Raw genomic sequence first — 17,906 nt, 5'->3', positions numbered from 1 at the left:
TGAAGGCTGATATCACGTCGTTGCTTTTCCATAACCTTTAAGAGAATCAGGTGAACTTTTCACCATCTTCCAACAAATTCAGAAAAAAAAAGAATCTCCAACCTAACCGAAGCACCTTTTCCCATTTGTCAAGGTGAGAGTGCAACTAAAGACATTTTAGAAATGAATTATCATTTCCAACTTGCTAATGGCTGCCAAAAAGACCCAGAAACACAAAAGGAGGGTTTTCGGAGATGCAGCTGAGTTGTTCTTGCAGTTTGCTGGTGAACTTTGTTCTCACATATTTAGCCAAAAGCATCCGAGAGGTGCTTTTAATCAGTTGCTCAGTTATTTCTTTGGGTGTCAGTGATTCAGTGAGAACCTACTTTTAATTCATTTGCATTTGACAGTTTCAATCTTGAAGTTTGTACTAGCTCCAGTAAGCGGAAGGTTGTGGGTTCAACCCCTGACCTCCCCAGCTCAGAACACACCCTTGAGCGAGTTGTTCAGCCGATGCTGTGTTTTCAGTCGAAGGGTGTGGAAATGCATCTGTGTTGGATGAACAAAGTGGTGATTTGGCATTCGTTCTTTAATTTAGCATCTTATTATTGTAGCGTTCTTCTCAGGTCAGACACCCTTTATTACCGACACACCCTGTCGCTGTACGGCGCCTTCACAGATGTCGCCCTGTGCGTCTGCACATCCGTCATCACCCCGCTGTTCTCACAAGTGGAGGTGTGCATCACAGTCAAGCCGTTCAGTCACACCAAATAATGCAAAGCACGGCGAAGCAGCTTTCTTTTATTCATATTCTCCGCCTGCATCAGAGCAACTTGTTAATGCAATAATTTATTCACTCAGCACACCGATAGCACGTTGTGATCTGATGCAGGTCACCAGCTTCTGTTACAAATCTGAACCATCTGTTGTTTTACGTCGCTGATCTGTTCATTAAATGAAGCCTAAAGAAAATGTTTACAGCTCTGACGCCGCTCTCGGTTCTTCACAACATTATGAATCCAAACACTGTAAAAGCTCCTTTATTCCAGGGCTTTTCTTTAGCTCCCTGGAATATTAATGTGCTATAAAGATGCGTAATACGGCAGGCAGGAGGAGACATTTTGTGTTATATATGGGCTCTGGGCTCAGCATTATGAATCATGTGTATTAGATCTCTCGCGCACAGAACGAGATTCTCAGTCTGATATTGAATAAGAATCCAGGAAGCCTGTAGCTGTGAATATTCATAACGCACTTTAAAATGGAAATGGAGGAGCCCCTGTCATAGTGGTGGAGGCGTCTACCCAGGTGCCTCGTGATGGCGGCCCGTGAGAATGGGCTCCTGCCTCTGTAACGCCCTGGAATTAAAGTAAGACCATCTTTGCCCCAAGCTGGAATAAATAAATCTGAGGAGTGTGAGAAGAAATTGTTTTCCTCCGCGCAGAGAGATTCTCCCGCCACAGCCGATAGCTGATGTCTTACCTCCGAAGGTGAGGTTTTTACGGATGCCACCAAGTAAACGCCGGCTTTTCCGACCGTACAGCAGGACGTCGGGAAGGACGCCGGCATCAACACAAGGTTAGCCGAGTTGGGCTCCACCGGTGTGTTTTCATTTCATTTTCCTTGAAATTCCGTTCTCAAAGTTCTGATCTTGTCGAGTTTCATGCCTAATTGCAAAACACAGACAGCCTCAGAGTCTGGGAAGTTCATAGCCTGGGGTCATAAAAATGTTCTCATGTATCTTTGAACATTTGCCAGTTAGTTTGCGTGTGAAGGGAGCTAACTGGCTACAGAGGTGTATCACAGGTGTGTAGCGCTCCAGCGTCGCTCCGCCTCTCCTCTCTCAGGACTGATGCAGAGGTTTTGTGTCTGTTTTCTGTCAGGAACTGTTACTTTTATTCACTTTTAAGCCGCCATTGTTGGCCCGTGAGAAGGTCAAGGACCCGCGTGTGAGGCTGCGGCGCAGCCATCCGCGGGGTATGTAGATCACAGTTCACACCTGAGCAGGAACTCAACTCTGCCAGCCACATATTCGCGAAGAGACGCTAAAGAGGCGAGAGAGTGAACCTGGCGTCACCTCACGGAAAATGGCAGCTGTCAACACTGCCTGACGTCGGCGGTTTGGCTGCGATAAGCAGGAACTGGCCACGGTCTGAGCACCCCGGCGGAACCAGGCGCCTGCCCCCTCGGCAGCGCTTAAAGTCACCTGTGGAACAAACATGCGGCCCCGTCTGCCTCCTTTTGTTTGACGTAGTGCGAGCCCTCCCAACCGTCCTCTGAGCTGTCCTCTGCAGCTTTAGCACCTCTTAAAAACACACAGCGGAGTCGGAATCAGCGTCCGCAGCGTGATTTTTACGACTTTAATAAATACAGACCACCGTGCCTCTCCTTGAGCAAGGCTGGCCGCTCTAAACAGAATAAATTAGATTTATCTCTGGCTGGTTGGGTACAGAGGGACCCAACTGATGAAGGCACCTGTTTATTTGGAGAAACTAAAGCCAGAATGTAAATGATGGGGAGTCAGAGCCACACTTGTAACTCAACTTAATTACTGACGACTTCTTTAGAGGGACAGTAAGTGTTCCCTGGTGCAGGCAGCCGAGGGAACGGCTTTAATACCGCATTCAGACCCTCCTGTGGGGGGAAAAGGAGAGGCAGAGAGGTGGAGATGGCCAGAGCCAGCGGGCCCTTATCACAGCCCCAGCACAGCAAAGGCTGCACCAAATGCAGCCTCGGGGGCTGACGTCCCATCCCGCTGCTCATCCCTCCTTTGGTGCCTGTTTTTGTTATTTGCTCCTTTCCTCAGACTATTATCCCCTTATCCCAGTCTCCCCAGTTCACCCTCATTGTCTGCCTTCCTTTCACGTTCCAAATCTGCCCCATCGGCGTCAGCAACACGTCTACATCGCTGGTTTTTGGTGGCTTCATTACGACGGCTGAGATCTGCTGCTAATGCTCGCGGGCCTTTGTATCAACGTCTCCCGGAACATTTACAAATGCGGGTACGTGCATGAATTCACAGATCCGTGTAGAACCGTCACAAAGTGGAAGTTCTGAGTCATACCTTGTAAACCAGATTTTCTTTTTTTTCAGCTTCACTAGCAGCATGAATCATTTATCCCTATGTTGGTCGGTCTCTTCCTCTCAGAATTACACACTGCGATTTACAATCAAGTTCGTTTTTATATATATATATATTCTGTATTTTTAGTTATTTATTTTACAGTAGCAGAAAGGATTTGGATCTTTGCTTAATTGGCTCTTTTGTGCCCTTTTGTCTGGGTGTTTTGTGAACAGTGGGGCACTGGCAGTGTAAATCTAATTCTGGAAAGCATCGCCGTCTTTCCTGTGGCTAAGAGTTGTCAGCACACAATTAACTTTTTGGCATAACATTTTATTCCGCAGCACTGAGTGGCTCCTGAGGGAGCGAGCTGCCACTGACTGAAGACACACTTGTGTTTTATAGCCTTTTTTCCTCCACACTGACTTTAAAAGTCCAAGAACAGCAGTGCGGCGACGCTCAGCCCTGCCAAGCTATTGTGAGCGGGAGGCCGTCCACAGCTTCACCTTCATCCATATTAATGCAGCTTTTGTAAACCAATCCCGTCCCCCTATCATTTTATTACATGTCAGGGCTTTGCGGTGTTGACGTTAAAGTTTACGGGAAAACAACCCGCGAGCTGCGAATTTTAACATCAAAACGAAGAAACGTGCCGCCGCGCTGCTGCAGCCTCCTCCGTCAGGTCATCCTGTTTCATCAGTGAGGAACGCGGCGCCGCGGTCATTTAGCTGGAGATGGAGAGCGCAACAACAATGCGTACTGTGTCCATTATCCTGGTCACCTCTGGCCCAGAAGCCATCTTCAAAGAGGGGGGGGGGCTCCACTAACAGGCTCCACGGGACCCCCTCCTTGTGTCCTCCTTTGAAGCTCCTCTTTTGATCATCTCTCTCATCCCGTCGCCACCTCTCCCTTTAGTTCACTAAAAAAAGACGTGAATTCTGAGCCGAATTTGTCAGGCTGAGATGCAACAAATGCGAATGGAAAGAATCGGGAATACGTCCCGGCTCGTGCGGCGTGCACGCGCACACACCCTCTGAAGACACACTCATCTGTAAAGACGCCATTTGAGGGATGAGTGATCTGTGCGTGCGCCGCCCGTCTCCTGGAGGCAGCGATTGAAATTTGATGGCAGAGTTACTTCAGTTAGAATCAGACGAGAACCCGAGTCAGACACCGACAAGGCTCGTCTTTGAGTCTCAGCCTGGATTTTTGAGACCTTTTTTTTTCCTGTAATCCTTTGATTTGCAGATGCTAGTCTGTGCTTATCTCACTGCCGGTAATTACAGCCCCTCCGCCAGATCCTGCTGCACAACAGTGGCCAGTCGTCATCCTTGCATGAGCAATTTATTAATCGTGGTTTTCTGAGCATGAACATCAACAGCAGAGACGCTTATTTGTGGTTCTGAACATGCAAAACATCCCATATCTGCCAACAAATAGGGGAAAAACAACAGGGGAAAACAACAGCAAGGGGGGGGGGGGGGGGTACGTGCACTGAGGATCATCATCATCAACAAGGGACAAAAATAAGAAAACGCATGGAGTGAGTGACACACCGTAGAGGCAGAACAGATCCAATTCTTTAAAATATCATCAGTTTTTTGAAAGAAGCAGATTTTATTATTCCAACAGAGAGGAAAATGACTGTTTCTACACTGATTAATATGCACGCCCAGCCCCCCCCCACACACACACACACACTCACACACACGTCCTCTGACGCCCCCAGGAATGTGTTCATGTTGGAAAATCAAGCGCGTTTGTGCCCACAAACAAAACTCCAAATCCCGAGGCGACCTCTGAGACGTTCGGCTCGTTTCCTGCGCGTCGTCTCGGAGGGCGAACGGGTTACTGCGGGAGAACTGGGAAGACATCTGAAAACCAGTTTTTCAGTTTCATGAGCAGCTCTGCTGCCGAATATTGGATCCTTCAAATTCCTCAATTATGGAGCGTTGTGGCTTCTTGCTATTGCAACATAAGTCGGATTAAAACTGCGGCTGTTTGACAGCGCGACGCCACCCCGGGCTTTAAAAATCCATCCCTATTTCAGAAACCTTTTAAACACAACCTCCACTTTAACCAGGGATGAAGCTGCCAGAGCGGAACCCGTTTGTTCTGACAGCAGCAGGTTAAAACCCCAAACCTCACAGTTGTGATGTGGGAGCCCACATCTTCATTGGAGGGCCACCACAGAAGCCGTCTCTTTCTACCCTTTCGGCTGCTCGCCGCCGGCCCGTGGTCCGTTCCTGATGCTTAGTCAAAAACTGTGATTACGCTGATCAGAGCGATCTGCTGGAAGCTGCCCAGCGAGCTCACTTCATGCCCCCCCCGTCCCATTCGAGCGTGGGATTTAGCCCGTGCGAGATAGCCCGCCTGCGCGCCGCTACATAACACGATAGGCAGCGAAGCCGAAGGCGAGGAGCTTCCGGCAGGAGGCCTGGGAGCGGCGCGAGGAGCGCCTGCAGATTATGTAAAGTAATTCAGCGCGTGATGACAGAGGAGCAGGCCGCTGACAGCAGGTTTCGCAGGTATGTGGGTCACTCGCACGGAGCCCTCTTTGCATTTTCCTCCTCCTGTGTCTATTTTTGTGTCGTCTCCCTTCATGTAATCAGTTATCTGCGCGCTTCTTCGGGGACATCTCCTTGTCCTCTTTGGTCTTCTGACGGACCCGGGCGACTGCGTCAGATAAGGAGCATTAAAGGCAATCAGAGCCCGGGATGAGAGGACCCGACGGGGGAGTCTTTGCGGCGTATGTCAGCAGCACGGCGACCTTTGTTGTTTGTTCTCCGGACGTTCCTCTCCTCCTTCTGATCAAATACACTTTCGTTAAGTCGTGGCTGAGCCCGGCGGCAGATGGTGCCCTGTTCTCTTTCTTTTTTTGTCTTCTTTCGCAGCACTCTACGATTTCCCATCTTGTCAAGCATGGCCCAGGTTTGTGTAATGAGCTTGGGTCTTTTCATTCTGTTTAGAGGACCCTGACCCTCAGCGACGCCCCGCCACGGTTGCCAATCCGCCAGGGAGCACAATGCTGCTTAGCATCCTCGAGGCTCATGGCTTTTTCTTGGAAAGGAAAAGGTGGAATATTAATGAAGACCTTGCTTTTCAGGAGGAGGGCAGTGGATGCTTGTGGTTACAGTGTTTATTGAGCAGGCTTGTTTTCATCTGCCCGGCCTGCAGGTCACAGCTCAATGCCCTTTAATTGGCTGGGATTGTCAGGCGGCGGTCCGTCTCATAGCGTGGAAACCTCTGACTACCAGACAAAAACCTTTATTCCCGGCTCTTGAGAGGGGCGGATGGTGGAGCCGAGCTCTTCCTCGAGCCCTATCGTTAACATATGAAAATGGGCTGCGCTCCACATTTAGCAGCTCATTAGGTCTTTTGGTGGGGTTCTGGTAGGGGTCCACCCTCTGTTGTTCTGCTCCAACAGAGATGTTTTTAATTACGGTTGCAGGACACCGATGAGACCCAAAGCTATTAGTAGAGTTCAGTGAGGAGCTTCGATACTTCGAGTGTCTGAACCGGAGTTAAGACCCTTTTGGACCACCCACTCTGCTGGGGCGACCGTGCTCCTCCCGCCAGTGTAAATAACGGAGAATCCCGTAAACAAACACGTAATCTGCTTTTTCTCTGCGATTCCACGGACACCTTCAATGTGGTCGGGCTGATTCCCCCCCAACACAGCTGCCTCTCACAGCACCACAACTGGAAACTGAGGTTCACTCCAAGAATATTGAGCAGGTTCTGTTTTTACTTCTTACTTCTTCCTTCGTGTGGTGGAAATGCGCCCTCGTGATCCGAGGAGCATCGAAGGCGCTTTGTTCCCTGCAGTGTCTCCTAAGGCGAAAACTGTTCCTCCGTGAACCGCGGACGAGGCTCAGTGGACCTGAACAAAGACCCTGACCTGCAGGAGCTGCTGGTGCCTGCTTTGTTCATGGCTCCCAGTGGAGAGTTGCAGCTTCCACTCTCTTATTTATAAAATAAAACTATAAGGAAGCGGAAAATTGTCCTCGCTGCCTTTCAGACACACCCATACTGACATTCTGATTGGCTGCATCCTTTGTTTGAGGTGGAGCAGCTGGAGCAGCAGAGCACAGCAGAGCGGCTGAGTGTGACCCGGTCCGGGGATCAAACCCACAGCAGAAATTCAGCGGGAGAACTGACACCACCGAGCAAACTTCTGTGGCTCCAGAGCTCGATTGATTTTTATTCTTTCACTGCTCAAAGTAAAAGAGTGGAATAAAGGAGTAAAGTGTCCTGTGGCTGAGGGACAAACGGACCTCCTGTTCCACCCAGGGCTTCTGTCTGGAACATTAAACAGAGACAGTTCCCATTCTGCTGCCTGGATCAGCCGCTGGGACCGCCTCCCCCGTGGGCCCACTGAGCCGCCGTGACGGCAGGATGCTAATGAACATGACGAAAAGATGCAGAATCACGCTAAAAAGTCTTTTCTGCAGCCATTTACATTTATATTAGACACATCCAACACATATTTCGGAACGTCGTTCCATGTTTAAATATTGTGACGCACTAGACTAATGCTGACCAACAAAATGCTAACTAGCTCTGGGCTAATAAATGTATGCAAGGTGGACGGGATGTAATTTTCTGCTTGTCTGCTTGTGGGGGTGACTTATATCCACTCTGCTCCTTCCTCTTCCTCCTCGTGTGCACGTGAAAGCGAGCACGCGCGTCATCTCTCCTTTTGATCTCCTCGTATCTGCGGACTTACAAAACAAACCTGAAGTGACAGGAAGGAAAAGTTGAGGTTTGCAGAGTTCTTTTTCTGTCTTCTGTTTGTGACCGATTGTGACCGACCCCCCCCCACACACACACACACACACACACACACACACACACACACACACACACTTGTGAACTAATCTGTCGTCTTCAATGAAACATCATGATAACGCGGCTGATTAGATCTTTAATATGAGGAAAATGCGGATACCTGTTAAAAGCTCATTATCCGTCTTGTTGATTATGAGTCTGGTTGTTTGTTTTTTATCGTCTGCATCCCAGCGTAGATGCTTTTTTTCCAAAGAAGTAATTAATATTCCCCTCAGGCTTCTTTTTTCCCAGCTTCCACTGGTCTAAGCTGTCTTGTTTCCTGCTGAGGGAGTAAATTCAGTCCGGTGTTTTTCCCGTTCTCCCTCTCCTCCCTCTGTGTCTCTCCTTCAGCGGAACCTTGACAAGGGCCCGTTTTTCTTCCTACCCCATCTAGTTTATGTGTTTACACCGGCACCCTCGCATCCCCTCCTTAAATGATGCCCCCCCCCCTACTGTCACCACACCAGAGTCAAATAAGAGAGCGAGTGAGCGCAGAGCAGCGCCGGCCCTCAGAGCTCCGGGCAGACTCAGGAGGCTGCTGCTGCAATAAATTGAAATTCTGAGGTCGGTTGCTTCAACCTGATCAGCGGCGTACATTAGAAGAACATGATGCCCCCATTCTGGACTCTTATTACCTGAGGGATGGAGGAAGAAGGGAGCGTCGGGAACAAATCGTTCTCCATGCAGGCATGAAGCCAGCATTGAAAGAGGGGCCCGTTGGACCCTCGGTCCTCACCAGCCTTCAAACATACGTCTGAACGCTACATTTATATCCTTCCACAGTTGCTTCATGGTGGTGAAACTTTTAATCCCGCTGACCAATCCAGTTTCAATAAGAAGATCTTATTATCATGAGGGGTCTGGGCCCCCTGTGGTCAGTGTTAATCTTCTTTAAAATGCATCTCACCATGGCAACGGTCTGTAAAGATACTCTTACTCTTTAGCTAATGTGATTAACTGAGGAGCAATTGTAAAGCAATGTGTTAGTTTCTAAAATCCTAATTGAATTTCCTTCTGAACAGTTACCTGAAGGTCATCGCTGGAAATTCAGTTATACTCTTGTAATAATTATGCAATAGCTTCAGCGTATATCAGGAGATTAAACACATCTATATCTTTATAAGGATGTGCGAGTCTACAGGTGAATAGCAGCCTAAACATCGTCACGGTCGACCCAGAGCCAAGACCATTAGCATCAGGTCCATCAGGTCCCCCCCCCCCTCCTCCCTCCACATTGTCAGCGTCTCGATTTAATCAGATTATCATGAGATTGTTGCTTCTGTCTCCAGCTGAGCCCCAGTCAGGTGAAAATTCATTGGGATGACCAGTGCATTCCAGTAGCCACCAGTCCATGTTGCCAGTGAAGCAGACGGAGTGTGTGACGCCCCCCCCCCCCCGCCCGCCCCCCAGCCTGGCGCAAGTATCAGAGTCTGGCAACACGAGCGGGGCGCTAAGTGACCTTGACGGCCGTCGTGGGTTACAGTAAACACACCCGACACGAGCGCGCTCTGGCTCGGGGACGTTCTTCTATCACGCCGAGCCGTTTGTTTCCATCATGGCGCCGTTGTGGGAGGACGGCCATCTTTACGCCGCGGTTTGTTTTTGAGCAACGTTTGTTTGGGAGCAACAAAAGGAGGAGTTGTGTGGCTACAGATGTAGCGGGGAGGAGGCGGAGGATGCGTGGCGGATGGGGGCTCGCACTCCCTTGCAGGGACGGCGCTCTGTAATTAATTTTGCATGCGTCTGCCGCTCCGCCGCTTGTTTTGTTGCGTTCTGAAGTGCAGCTCTTTAGGAAGGCGCCGCGGCTGTCAAACAATGGGACGGATGCAAACGGGGGTCCACGAGCGGAACGTGGCGGCTGATTCCTGGATGATCGCTTTTCATTCAAATGAAATAAAAAAAGCAGACGTCCGCAGCTGTTCCCTCAGACGTGCGTCCCCTCAGACGTGCGTGGATGCCCGCCTCATGCCCGTGTTTATGTTTGCTTTACATTGCAGACGTCTCTGAGATGAGCGACGCCGGCGCCAGCCAAGGCGGTGAGTAAATATCTTTTCGTCCCCCGTCCTGGCGGCTGTGAAGCGCCACTGAAAACCTGTCATTTAACAAAACACCCCCCACCCCCCCTCCTGCCCACACACTCTTCTTTCAGTTTCTTGCCCCCCCTCCCTCCCAGGGGTCACCTACCCGCTTTCATAATCTGTCCCGGGTGCAGATGAGCGCTCTATCTGGTTCGAACCTTCTCGTTAGCCAGAAACCCACTCTGCTTGATTTGTGCACTTAGCGGGGCAGAGAGGCTCCATCAGCGGGGGCTTTTGAAGACGAGCGGCCGCAGATCGCTTGATTATCATAGAGTCTCCTCAAATTTGCAGCCCTCTCTGTTCTTATTCATCTCTCGCTGCCTCTCCTGTCTAGATGAGATGAGAGATCCCGTCGAGAGCCCAGAACGACCCGATGTAGTTCCAACCGCCAGCAGTCAGCCCAAAGGTAAGCTAAAAGCACCCCCGCCTGCTCACGGGCGCGCTCATTCCTCGCGCACGTCTCCATTTATAAGTGGATTCTGATTAGTGGCCACAGCTGCCGAATTAAAAGGATTCCGGCGTTCCCCACCCTCGCCCTGCCTGTGTGAGCCCCCCCCCCCCAGGGCAGTTGCGCTCCTCCAGGGCCGAATTTGTGAATCGGCTCCATCCTCCTTACGTCTGCAGCCATGACCCCGATATTTGGGAACGCACGTGTGAAGTGCGGCTGCAGAGATTGATGATGATGAATTACTTGCAAACTCCGGCGTCGCACGTTTAATAAATCAAATCTGCACAACCTGCAGGGACCAAAATGGTGCCAATAAATCAAATGTGATGAGGACACCACACAGGTTCTCTCAGCTCCGCGCTGTGATCGAGCATAATAAGACTAAATCCTGAGTGTTTGCGTGAGGAGAGGCGAGAAAGTAGAATTTCTGTTTGTTCCGGGTGTTCGGAAGCAGCGCTGCCAGGGAAAGGGATTGTGATTTGGGCATCAGACCCTCTTCCTGTTTGGAGGGGGATCATTAAGCAACTGTTTAGAGCAGATTGTCAGGGCTGAATAAATAAGGCAGGCTCCAAGCTTGTGAGACAAACAGGCTGCTGTCGACAGGCGAGAGTTTAAACGCTGCCAGAGAAGAAGAAGTTGTCAAACAAGCGTGCGGATCAGGGTGGAGCCGGGTAGCGGTGCGCATTAGCGGTGGCGCACAGAGCGCATGAACAGAAAAGTGGGACATTTCAACGTCCGCAGTCAGTCAGAAGCTGCTTAATTGATGCGCCTGATCACATAATCCGGAGTAATCGACTCCCGGCTGCTCCCCTGCTGCTCCACTGGCATCTTCAGTGGTGTGAAATCGGCGTCTGAGCGTAGCGGCGGTGTTCCCTCGCACCGCCGGTACCGTCGCGGGAGGATGAGTCGAGTATCAAAGACGCCGTCGGAGGATGGCGGCCAGTTCAGCCGCACCACAACACTCAGAGCTGCGTTTGTTTCCCTTCCAGACACCGAGGAGAAGAAGGAATGACCAGCTGAGGGAAGGACAATCAACCTCATCTGACAGCCAGCAAACTGTGTGAAGCCAACCGTACTGGTGTCAGACTGGCCGTAAACACTGGCACAGGACAACCAGTTACTCACAAGACACTCACATCCCCCCCCCCCCCCCCCCCAGCATTTTCCCCCTCTTTGCTATGAATCTACTCATCCCTGAAGTATGTAGGTACTGTATATGTATGTACAAAATCCCTACGATAGGACTTGAACATATCAGCCAGAAAAGATGAGCCATACCTCACTGTGCGTTAGAGTCATGCGTCATTTTACCAGCCGGGTGCGACGAGAAGAAGCCTCTTTATTTGTGTGTGTGTGTGTGTGTGTGTGTGTGTGTGTGTATTCCCGCTGCGAGAGCATGTCCAAACACACCTGCCACACGTTGGCATCTGCAAATCCCGCCGCTACGACAACCGCGGCGCCACCGCCGTCACGAAGACGCTCACCTGCAGACCCCCTGCCGGGGTCCGCCCGCGCTCCGGCGATCAGCCCGGCGAGCCGATAAGCTCGATCCAGAACACGGCAGATAAGGCCACGCTTCACGTCACGGCCCCTCTGAACACCGCGCATCGTGTCCGTGTCACCGAGAGTCTTGACAATTTAATTAGTCCCTGTCCCCTTTTCCCTCGCCGCTTCCAGTGCATGCAGAGGAACCGCTTTGAAACTTAAGAAAACGGGAATTAGAGGCTTCTCGCTTGCGCTTGTCTCCTGACCAGATCGTCTCCAGTCAGTGTAGGGATCTGCCTTATTTCTGATCCGATTCGCTCAGAACCCACCCGACCCCAGGCGGAGGGCCACGTATGAATTCCTGCTTGCAGATGTTTTGTAATTTCCAATGTATCACCTAACGGCTTCTTCCTTTCTCTTGAGTTGATTCCAGAATGAATTTGGTTTGTTTTGAAATGTCGATATGAGCGATTAATCACTTGCAGTGGTGCCATACAAAAGATCAAAGTTCTCTGAAACGATGCCTTCATACTCTGTTTGCTTTGCTAAACTATAACAAAACGACTAATAAAGACTACGCTGGAAGCCACGTCTCAGCCTCTCATGTAGCCTGTCACCAATGCTGCGCTTTTTTTCCCGCCGTTCCAACAGAAGCTAATATTTAATTGAACAACTGTAACAGCGAGCAGTCATGTGTCCCCGGGAGACAAACAATTACTCGATTCCTGTCATCTCCTGCACGCTGCCTCTCTGGCCTTCAGCCCGTCTCCTGCATCCAATCAGAAGAGATATCCAGCTGACCGCCTCACCCCAGAGCCTTCGGAGAAACCCGCTAATGGCCAGAGACCTCACACGGAGTTTGTTATCAAAGACTCAGACGCTCTCCAGAGCAGAACTGCCTCATCAATAACCCGTCTTATCTGTAAACAAAATGGTACAACTGTTCCCGGGTTTTGGAAATGCTAATTCCTGAATTCCTCTTTTCTGTCCGCTGTTGCGAAATATGGGGACGATGCTAGCAGTACGTCGTTAGAAAGAGGTGCCCCCTAGTGACGGCTTGGTGTAACAACGCCATTTTCTCCCTTAAACAGAGCGGATGAGTTTGGAAAAACTTTTTTTAGATCTGTTTTTTTCGTCTTCCTGACAGGAATGACATTTTAACAAAACACCTAAAAGGGGAAGCAAAAGCATCTTTAAATCTTTAAATGGAATCAAACCAAGAAGTGGCGCTGACGCATCAACAGCTATTATTCAAATCAGTCCTGACAGGTAAGAGAAAAGTAAAAGTTGAACAAAGATGCCTGAAAAGTCGCGACATCGCTGTTTTTATTTTTTCTTGGGAAGCGTTTATCACCATTTTACTTGGCACCACCTTAAAAGCTCAACAAACGGCAAAAGTTCACTCGAACTCGGCTGGCGTCTAGCATGTTCTTCTGTTGATTTGCTGCATGAGGCGGTTTAAATGTTGCAGGTCGAGCTGGAGCGTTCCACAAGCTTCAGGCAGAAGCTCCAGTGGCCCAACTGGCTGCTGCACGCCAGCAGAAAACAACGCTGGATGAAACAAAAAACCACCTACAGTCCTCCACCATCTGAGTCTGCCTGGAACAGCAGCTCCCCGACACTCCATTTGTGTTTGCACATTTAGGCCACGGACGCGTGGGACGGATGCGTGCGTGCGTGCGTGCGTGCGTGCGGCGGCGGCGGCGGTGCTGTCAGCTCCTGACGGGTCTCATCCAGCCACTGAGGGCTGATATAATGCGATGTGCTCTGTTTATTCCATTTTCCAGATGAAAGAACCGCGGTCGTCCTCCTAACGTAAACACGCGTGAACATGTTCTCGCTCCGCTCCCTCTTCACCTTCGCAGGAACTCCAACCTCCCACCGTCTGTGAACACAACTCAGACAAATTGGAGGGAAACAATTCCCACTCTGATGCTTTAAATCCCAGCTCCAGATAAGGTGTTTTTATCTGAAGTACAGTGTTTGTCCTTCATGAAAATTCATTGGCCTCACAAGAGGCAGAGGCAGCAGTATAGGTGAACTAAGCCCAGATAAACACTCTAATTGGGATGAAAATTGACGCCGTTCATTACAGATGCCCATCTTCAAAGGCGCAGGGAGCCGCTGAAATGTTGAAAGGAAATTGACTCGCCGACGTGCGCTTTGAACAAGAGAGAATACGTCGATTAATCTCCACCGGCACAGGACTGTTATGGAGATTACATTTGTTGTCGGACTAAAAAAGCACATTTGTCTCACGCTGATGGGCCCTCCTGACAAGAGAGCAGAGCAGAATGAGGATGAATAAGCTAATTCTAGCCCGGCCTCCCTTGTTCCAATTATCAACTCCATCGGCCTCACACTCAGATAACAGGATGCCTCCCGACCGCCTCATGGACGGACTGTAGCAGATGCGCGTTTGGTGTGAACGTCCGCTGGAAAAGCCTTTGGTTCGAGTCAGCCTTTTTAAGTTAATGAGTCGTAAATCAAAGATGAGCGGTTCTTCCCTGCCGATAACGGCTTGCAATGAACTGGACCCACATCTGAGTTTATTCTGCTGCTGCCTCTCGGTGCAAAGTTCCACGTTTAAATCCTCCTCACGCACGTCTGCCCCCTAGTGCTGGGCTGCAGCAAAGGTCACGACCCAGTGGACTGTTGCCAAACGATGTCCGACGATGCCAAATGGCTGCGCAGGTTGGTTATTGGTCCGTACATTAAGGCCTAATTATCCTCATCCTGCAGCTACAGCAAACATTAAATAAGCGTTGTGGATGTAGCGCAGCTCCTAATCTTATTTTAATGGAAAGCCCATTTAGTTTGTCATTAAATAGATGAGGTTTTTTAAGCATCTGGCTTAAATAATACAACGTCGCTAAACTGGGCGGGGAGCGAACGGCGATGTGCTCCGTGTTAACCACGTTTGAAACAAATTCATTAAAGATGTTTCGTTTGTGTTTTTCAGCAGCGGAAAATCCACCCGGGCTGCCTAATGAAGGAAAATGGAAAGCAACTGCTCTAAATGTGGTAATTAAATCAGACGTCGGTAAACGCGTTAACCTTATTTAGCTGTTCGTTGTGGGCCCGCGTGCTGACACTGATGCTCGCTGTCACATTACAGCAAAATGTCACCGGGCTTTTAAATGAGGGCGACTCTGGGAGTAACTCAGCTGGGGGAGTCCTTCTGCCTCCGACCTGGGGGGGGAAACCAGCAGAGATCTGCAGTCAGACGTGAAAATCCTGTTCTTTCGCTCACGTTTTCTCCGTAATTGGTGGATATGAAAACGCTCCAGCGGTAAAAGGGCGATATTTTCAAATCTTAATTTGTAGCTGTGAAATGATGTGAGCGACTAACTTCCCCAGCAGAAGTGCTCCGCCTCCCAGACGGCGGCGATGAAAGGCACGCCAACGAGCTGGGAAGGAGGAATTAACAAGAGTGGTGATTTTATTGCATCCTTTTGCACTTCCTGGTGAAGCCAAACCTCGATACACGTGCTGATAAGGTGTCAGCAATGCTAGCTTATCGCGTTAGGTGGTTCGAGCAACTGACGTTATCGCACAGGTATTTTTTTGGTCGGCAAATTTCACCGTTTGTCACGTGCACAGGCGCCGCCCGCGCCCCTACAGGTGTCACACCTGTGTAACGCTGAGGAGAATAAAGATTGCATGTGGATTTGGGGAAGTCTGACCTTGCTCCTCCTAGATTCCTGTTGCCTTCTGCAGGGGTTTTCATGGTGGTGGTTTGGCTGACACAGATTCTCTGAACGAGTCTGGTCCTGGACCTCCATTTAGGACCGCACAGAGGAACAAGTGGGAGAACGGGGGGGCAATCGTTCGATCTCATGGACAACAGGTGCGGGTTTCTCTAGAAGTTCAGCAGAAGCTACGTGGCTCCTAGAGATAAAATAAAAAAGTGGGAAACAGCATCTTGTTAGGAAAGTCGTCTTTTTGCAGATGGAAAAAACCTCAAAGCACTAATCAACAAACTGACAGGAGCGAATTGGAAGGTTGCTGGCAGCAGCCGCAGCCTGTGTGATTAACCTCGCCGCTCCTGGCCAGCGTCTCTAATTACAATTGCCAAAAATATATGGCTCCAAATGTGGAAAAAAATATACATCCTTGTGCTCCGCTGTATCAAATCTTCTTGTAGGCTGTTGATTGTTGACAATGCCATGAAGAATTACATTTCCTTGATTATTTCCCCAAACAAATTTGAGATCCAATCTTCACTGGAAAGCAGATAAGCTTGATTGCTTTTTGCTTTACAGCGTCTTGCCTGTCAGCGCGAGCTGTGCCTTTGGGGGTCCTCCAGCACTTCTGAGAGCTGTTGCTGTAGCAACAAGCGGGGAGCGATTGCGTGCCCCGTGTGCATCCAGAATCAGGTGAGTGTAGCCGCTGCATAGATAAAAGTGAAGGGGCCATCCTGGCCGCGCGGCTCCATTTGGCTCGCTTCATTTGCTGAGAAAATCTCCGTCGGTTTATGGCGATAACGCGACGTGAGATTTCAAAGAGAAGCGGCTGAGATGACGGCGCTCTGGCCGTGATCCTGCTGCCATGGTGACAGCAGGTGAGAGGCCCCCTGATATCAAATTAACCATTCACATCTGAACATCCACGGTGAGACTATTAGCCTGTTGGGTGACGGCGGGATCTCGCTCTGCAGACCAGGTTCCGTGTTACCTGGAAGCCATTAAATTCTGATCCTCGCGTAGAGAATCTTCATGTAGCAATAATGAAGGACCATCAAGGCAGGTGAGCGTGTGTGCGAGTGTGCACAGGCTGACCCTCCAGGGCCAGACTGTACGCGGATTTATTAATTTGCAGATGAGGGTGGAGAGCGCTGCTCCTTCCCACCAGGATTCATTATTTTCTGCTCCAAACTCCTGCTGGTTATGTTAATGAATTACAAATTTCCATAACAAAATAGGCATCAAGGTAGGCAGGAAAATCACTTCAGCACAGCGTGGAGGTGGAGTGTGCCAGTTCGCTACCAATCATTCGGAGAGTGATTTGCAGAAGGGTAAAAAAAGGAACACGGAAGCTCCATCAAGGCCCCGTCATCGTTTGTCTTGTCCTCTTTACACACTTCAAAAAAAATAAAACCCGCTAAACGTTCCCCAGAGTCGGGTCGAAGCCCGGATCCCGGCACTGTTCACGCGTCTATAACAGGAAACACCTCAGAAACAGCTGATGTTTGTTTCCAGTAATGGTGCACAACCTCCACTGATAAATACGACTCGTTTAGCATAATTGTCAAATTGCTGGCTTCCGGCGGAGACGCGCTAACTGCTCAAACACTCTGCCAGAGGTGATTAAAATGGAACCGGGCCCTTTTAAGGCGTCGCTGTCAACGAGCGCCACGTCGCCTCGGCGAGATGCGTCTCCTGAAACACCTCAGACTGCAGCGTGCGGCGAGCGCCTCTCAGTCGCTGTTAATTGGCTCATTTACCCCTGTGCACGGTGTAAAAGCACAGCCGAGGTTTTAAGCAAACTTAGCAAACAAAGTTCTTGCGGCAGCTTCGACACAAGCTGTCTGAAGTGGAACAGACAGTGACATTAATGGAGGGAGGCTGAGGCGTCTGCAGTCTGCCACGCGTCCCTCTTGTCTGCGGGTTAAGCGTCTCTTGTCACAGCTGACAACTTGTGCGATTGATTAAGCCGGTTCTGCTGACAGGGAGACACGAGATCACAATTATGATGAATAGTCTGTTTATTCTTCCAACATAATGGACGCCGGAGAGCAGCAAAAAGCAGCGGCGTCCTCCTTTTGTTGACCTTACTATTAATTAGACCCGTGAGCCCGCTCGTGCGCAGTGAATTCGGACGTTCACGTGGACCATTTCCAGAGATGCTGGTGGACATCGGGTCACTTTCTGGGGAGGACTCTCTTCATTTGGGGCTGTATTCCAGGCCAACGTGCAGATCTCCGGGGTTTTTAATGCGCCGTCTCGTTTGGGCCGCGGACCTGTTCGCCTCCGCTGCACCTTCTGCTCCAGTGTGGACCACCAGTCCGTTCAGGAGAACAGCT

At 50.0% G+C, this 17,906-nt stretch overlaps 1 protein-coding gene across 5 annotated transcripts in view; it reads left to right on the top strand.

Annotated features, from left to right (window-relative positions):
• The window catches only part of macrod2 (mono-ADP ribosylhydrolase 2), a 283,251-nt gene extending 270,785 nt beyond the window's left edge, over positions 1 to 12,466 (top strand). For all 5 annotated transcript variants that reach the window (XM_029835486.1, XM_029835484.1, XM_029835488.1 and 2 more), the window contains 3 exons: positions 9,868 to 9,906; positions 10,283 to 10,354; positions 11,386 to 12,466. In XM_029835486.1, the coding sequence (XP_029691346.1) occupies positions 9,868 to 9,906; positions 10,283 to 10,354; positions 11,386 to 11,408 (134 nt within the window). In that variant the 3' untranslated portion in view covers positions 11,409 to 12,466. The remainder of the gene's footprint in view (positions 1 to 9,867; positions 9,907 to 10,282; positions 10,355 to 11,385) is intronic.
• The last annotated feature ends 5,440 nt before the right edge of the window (positions 12,467 to 17,906 follow it).

The sequence above is a fragment of the Takifugu rubripes genome, chromosome 4, assembly GCF_901000725.2.
Source record: "Takifugu rubripes chromosome 4, fTakRub1.2, whole genome shotgun sequence".
Classification (NCBI taxonomy): Eukaryota; Metazoa; Chordata; class Actinopteri; order Tetraodontiformes; family Tetraodontidae; genus Takifugu; species Takifugu rubripes.
This window is presented reverse-complemented; position numbering and strand designations above follow the sequence as displayed.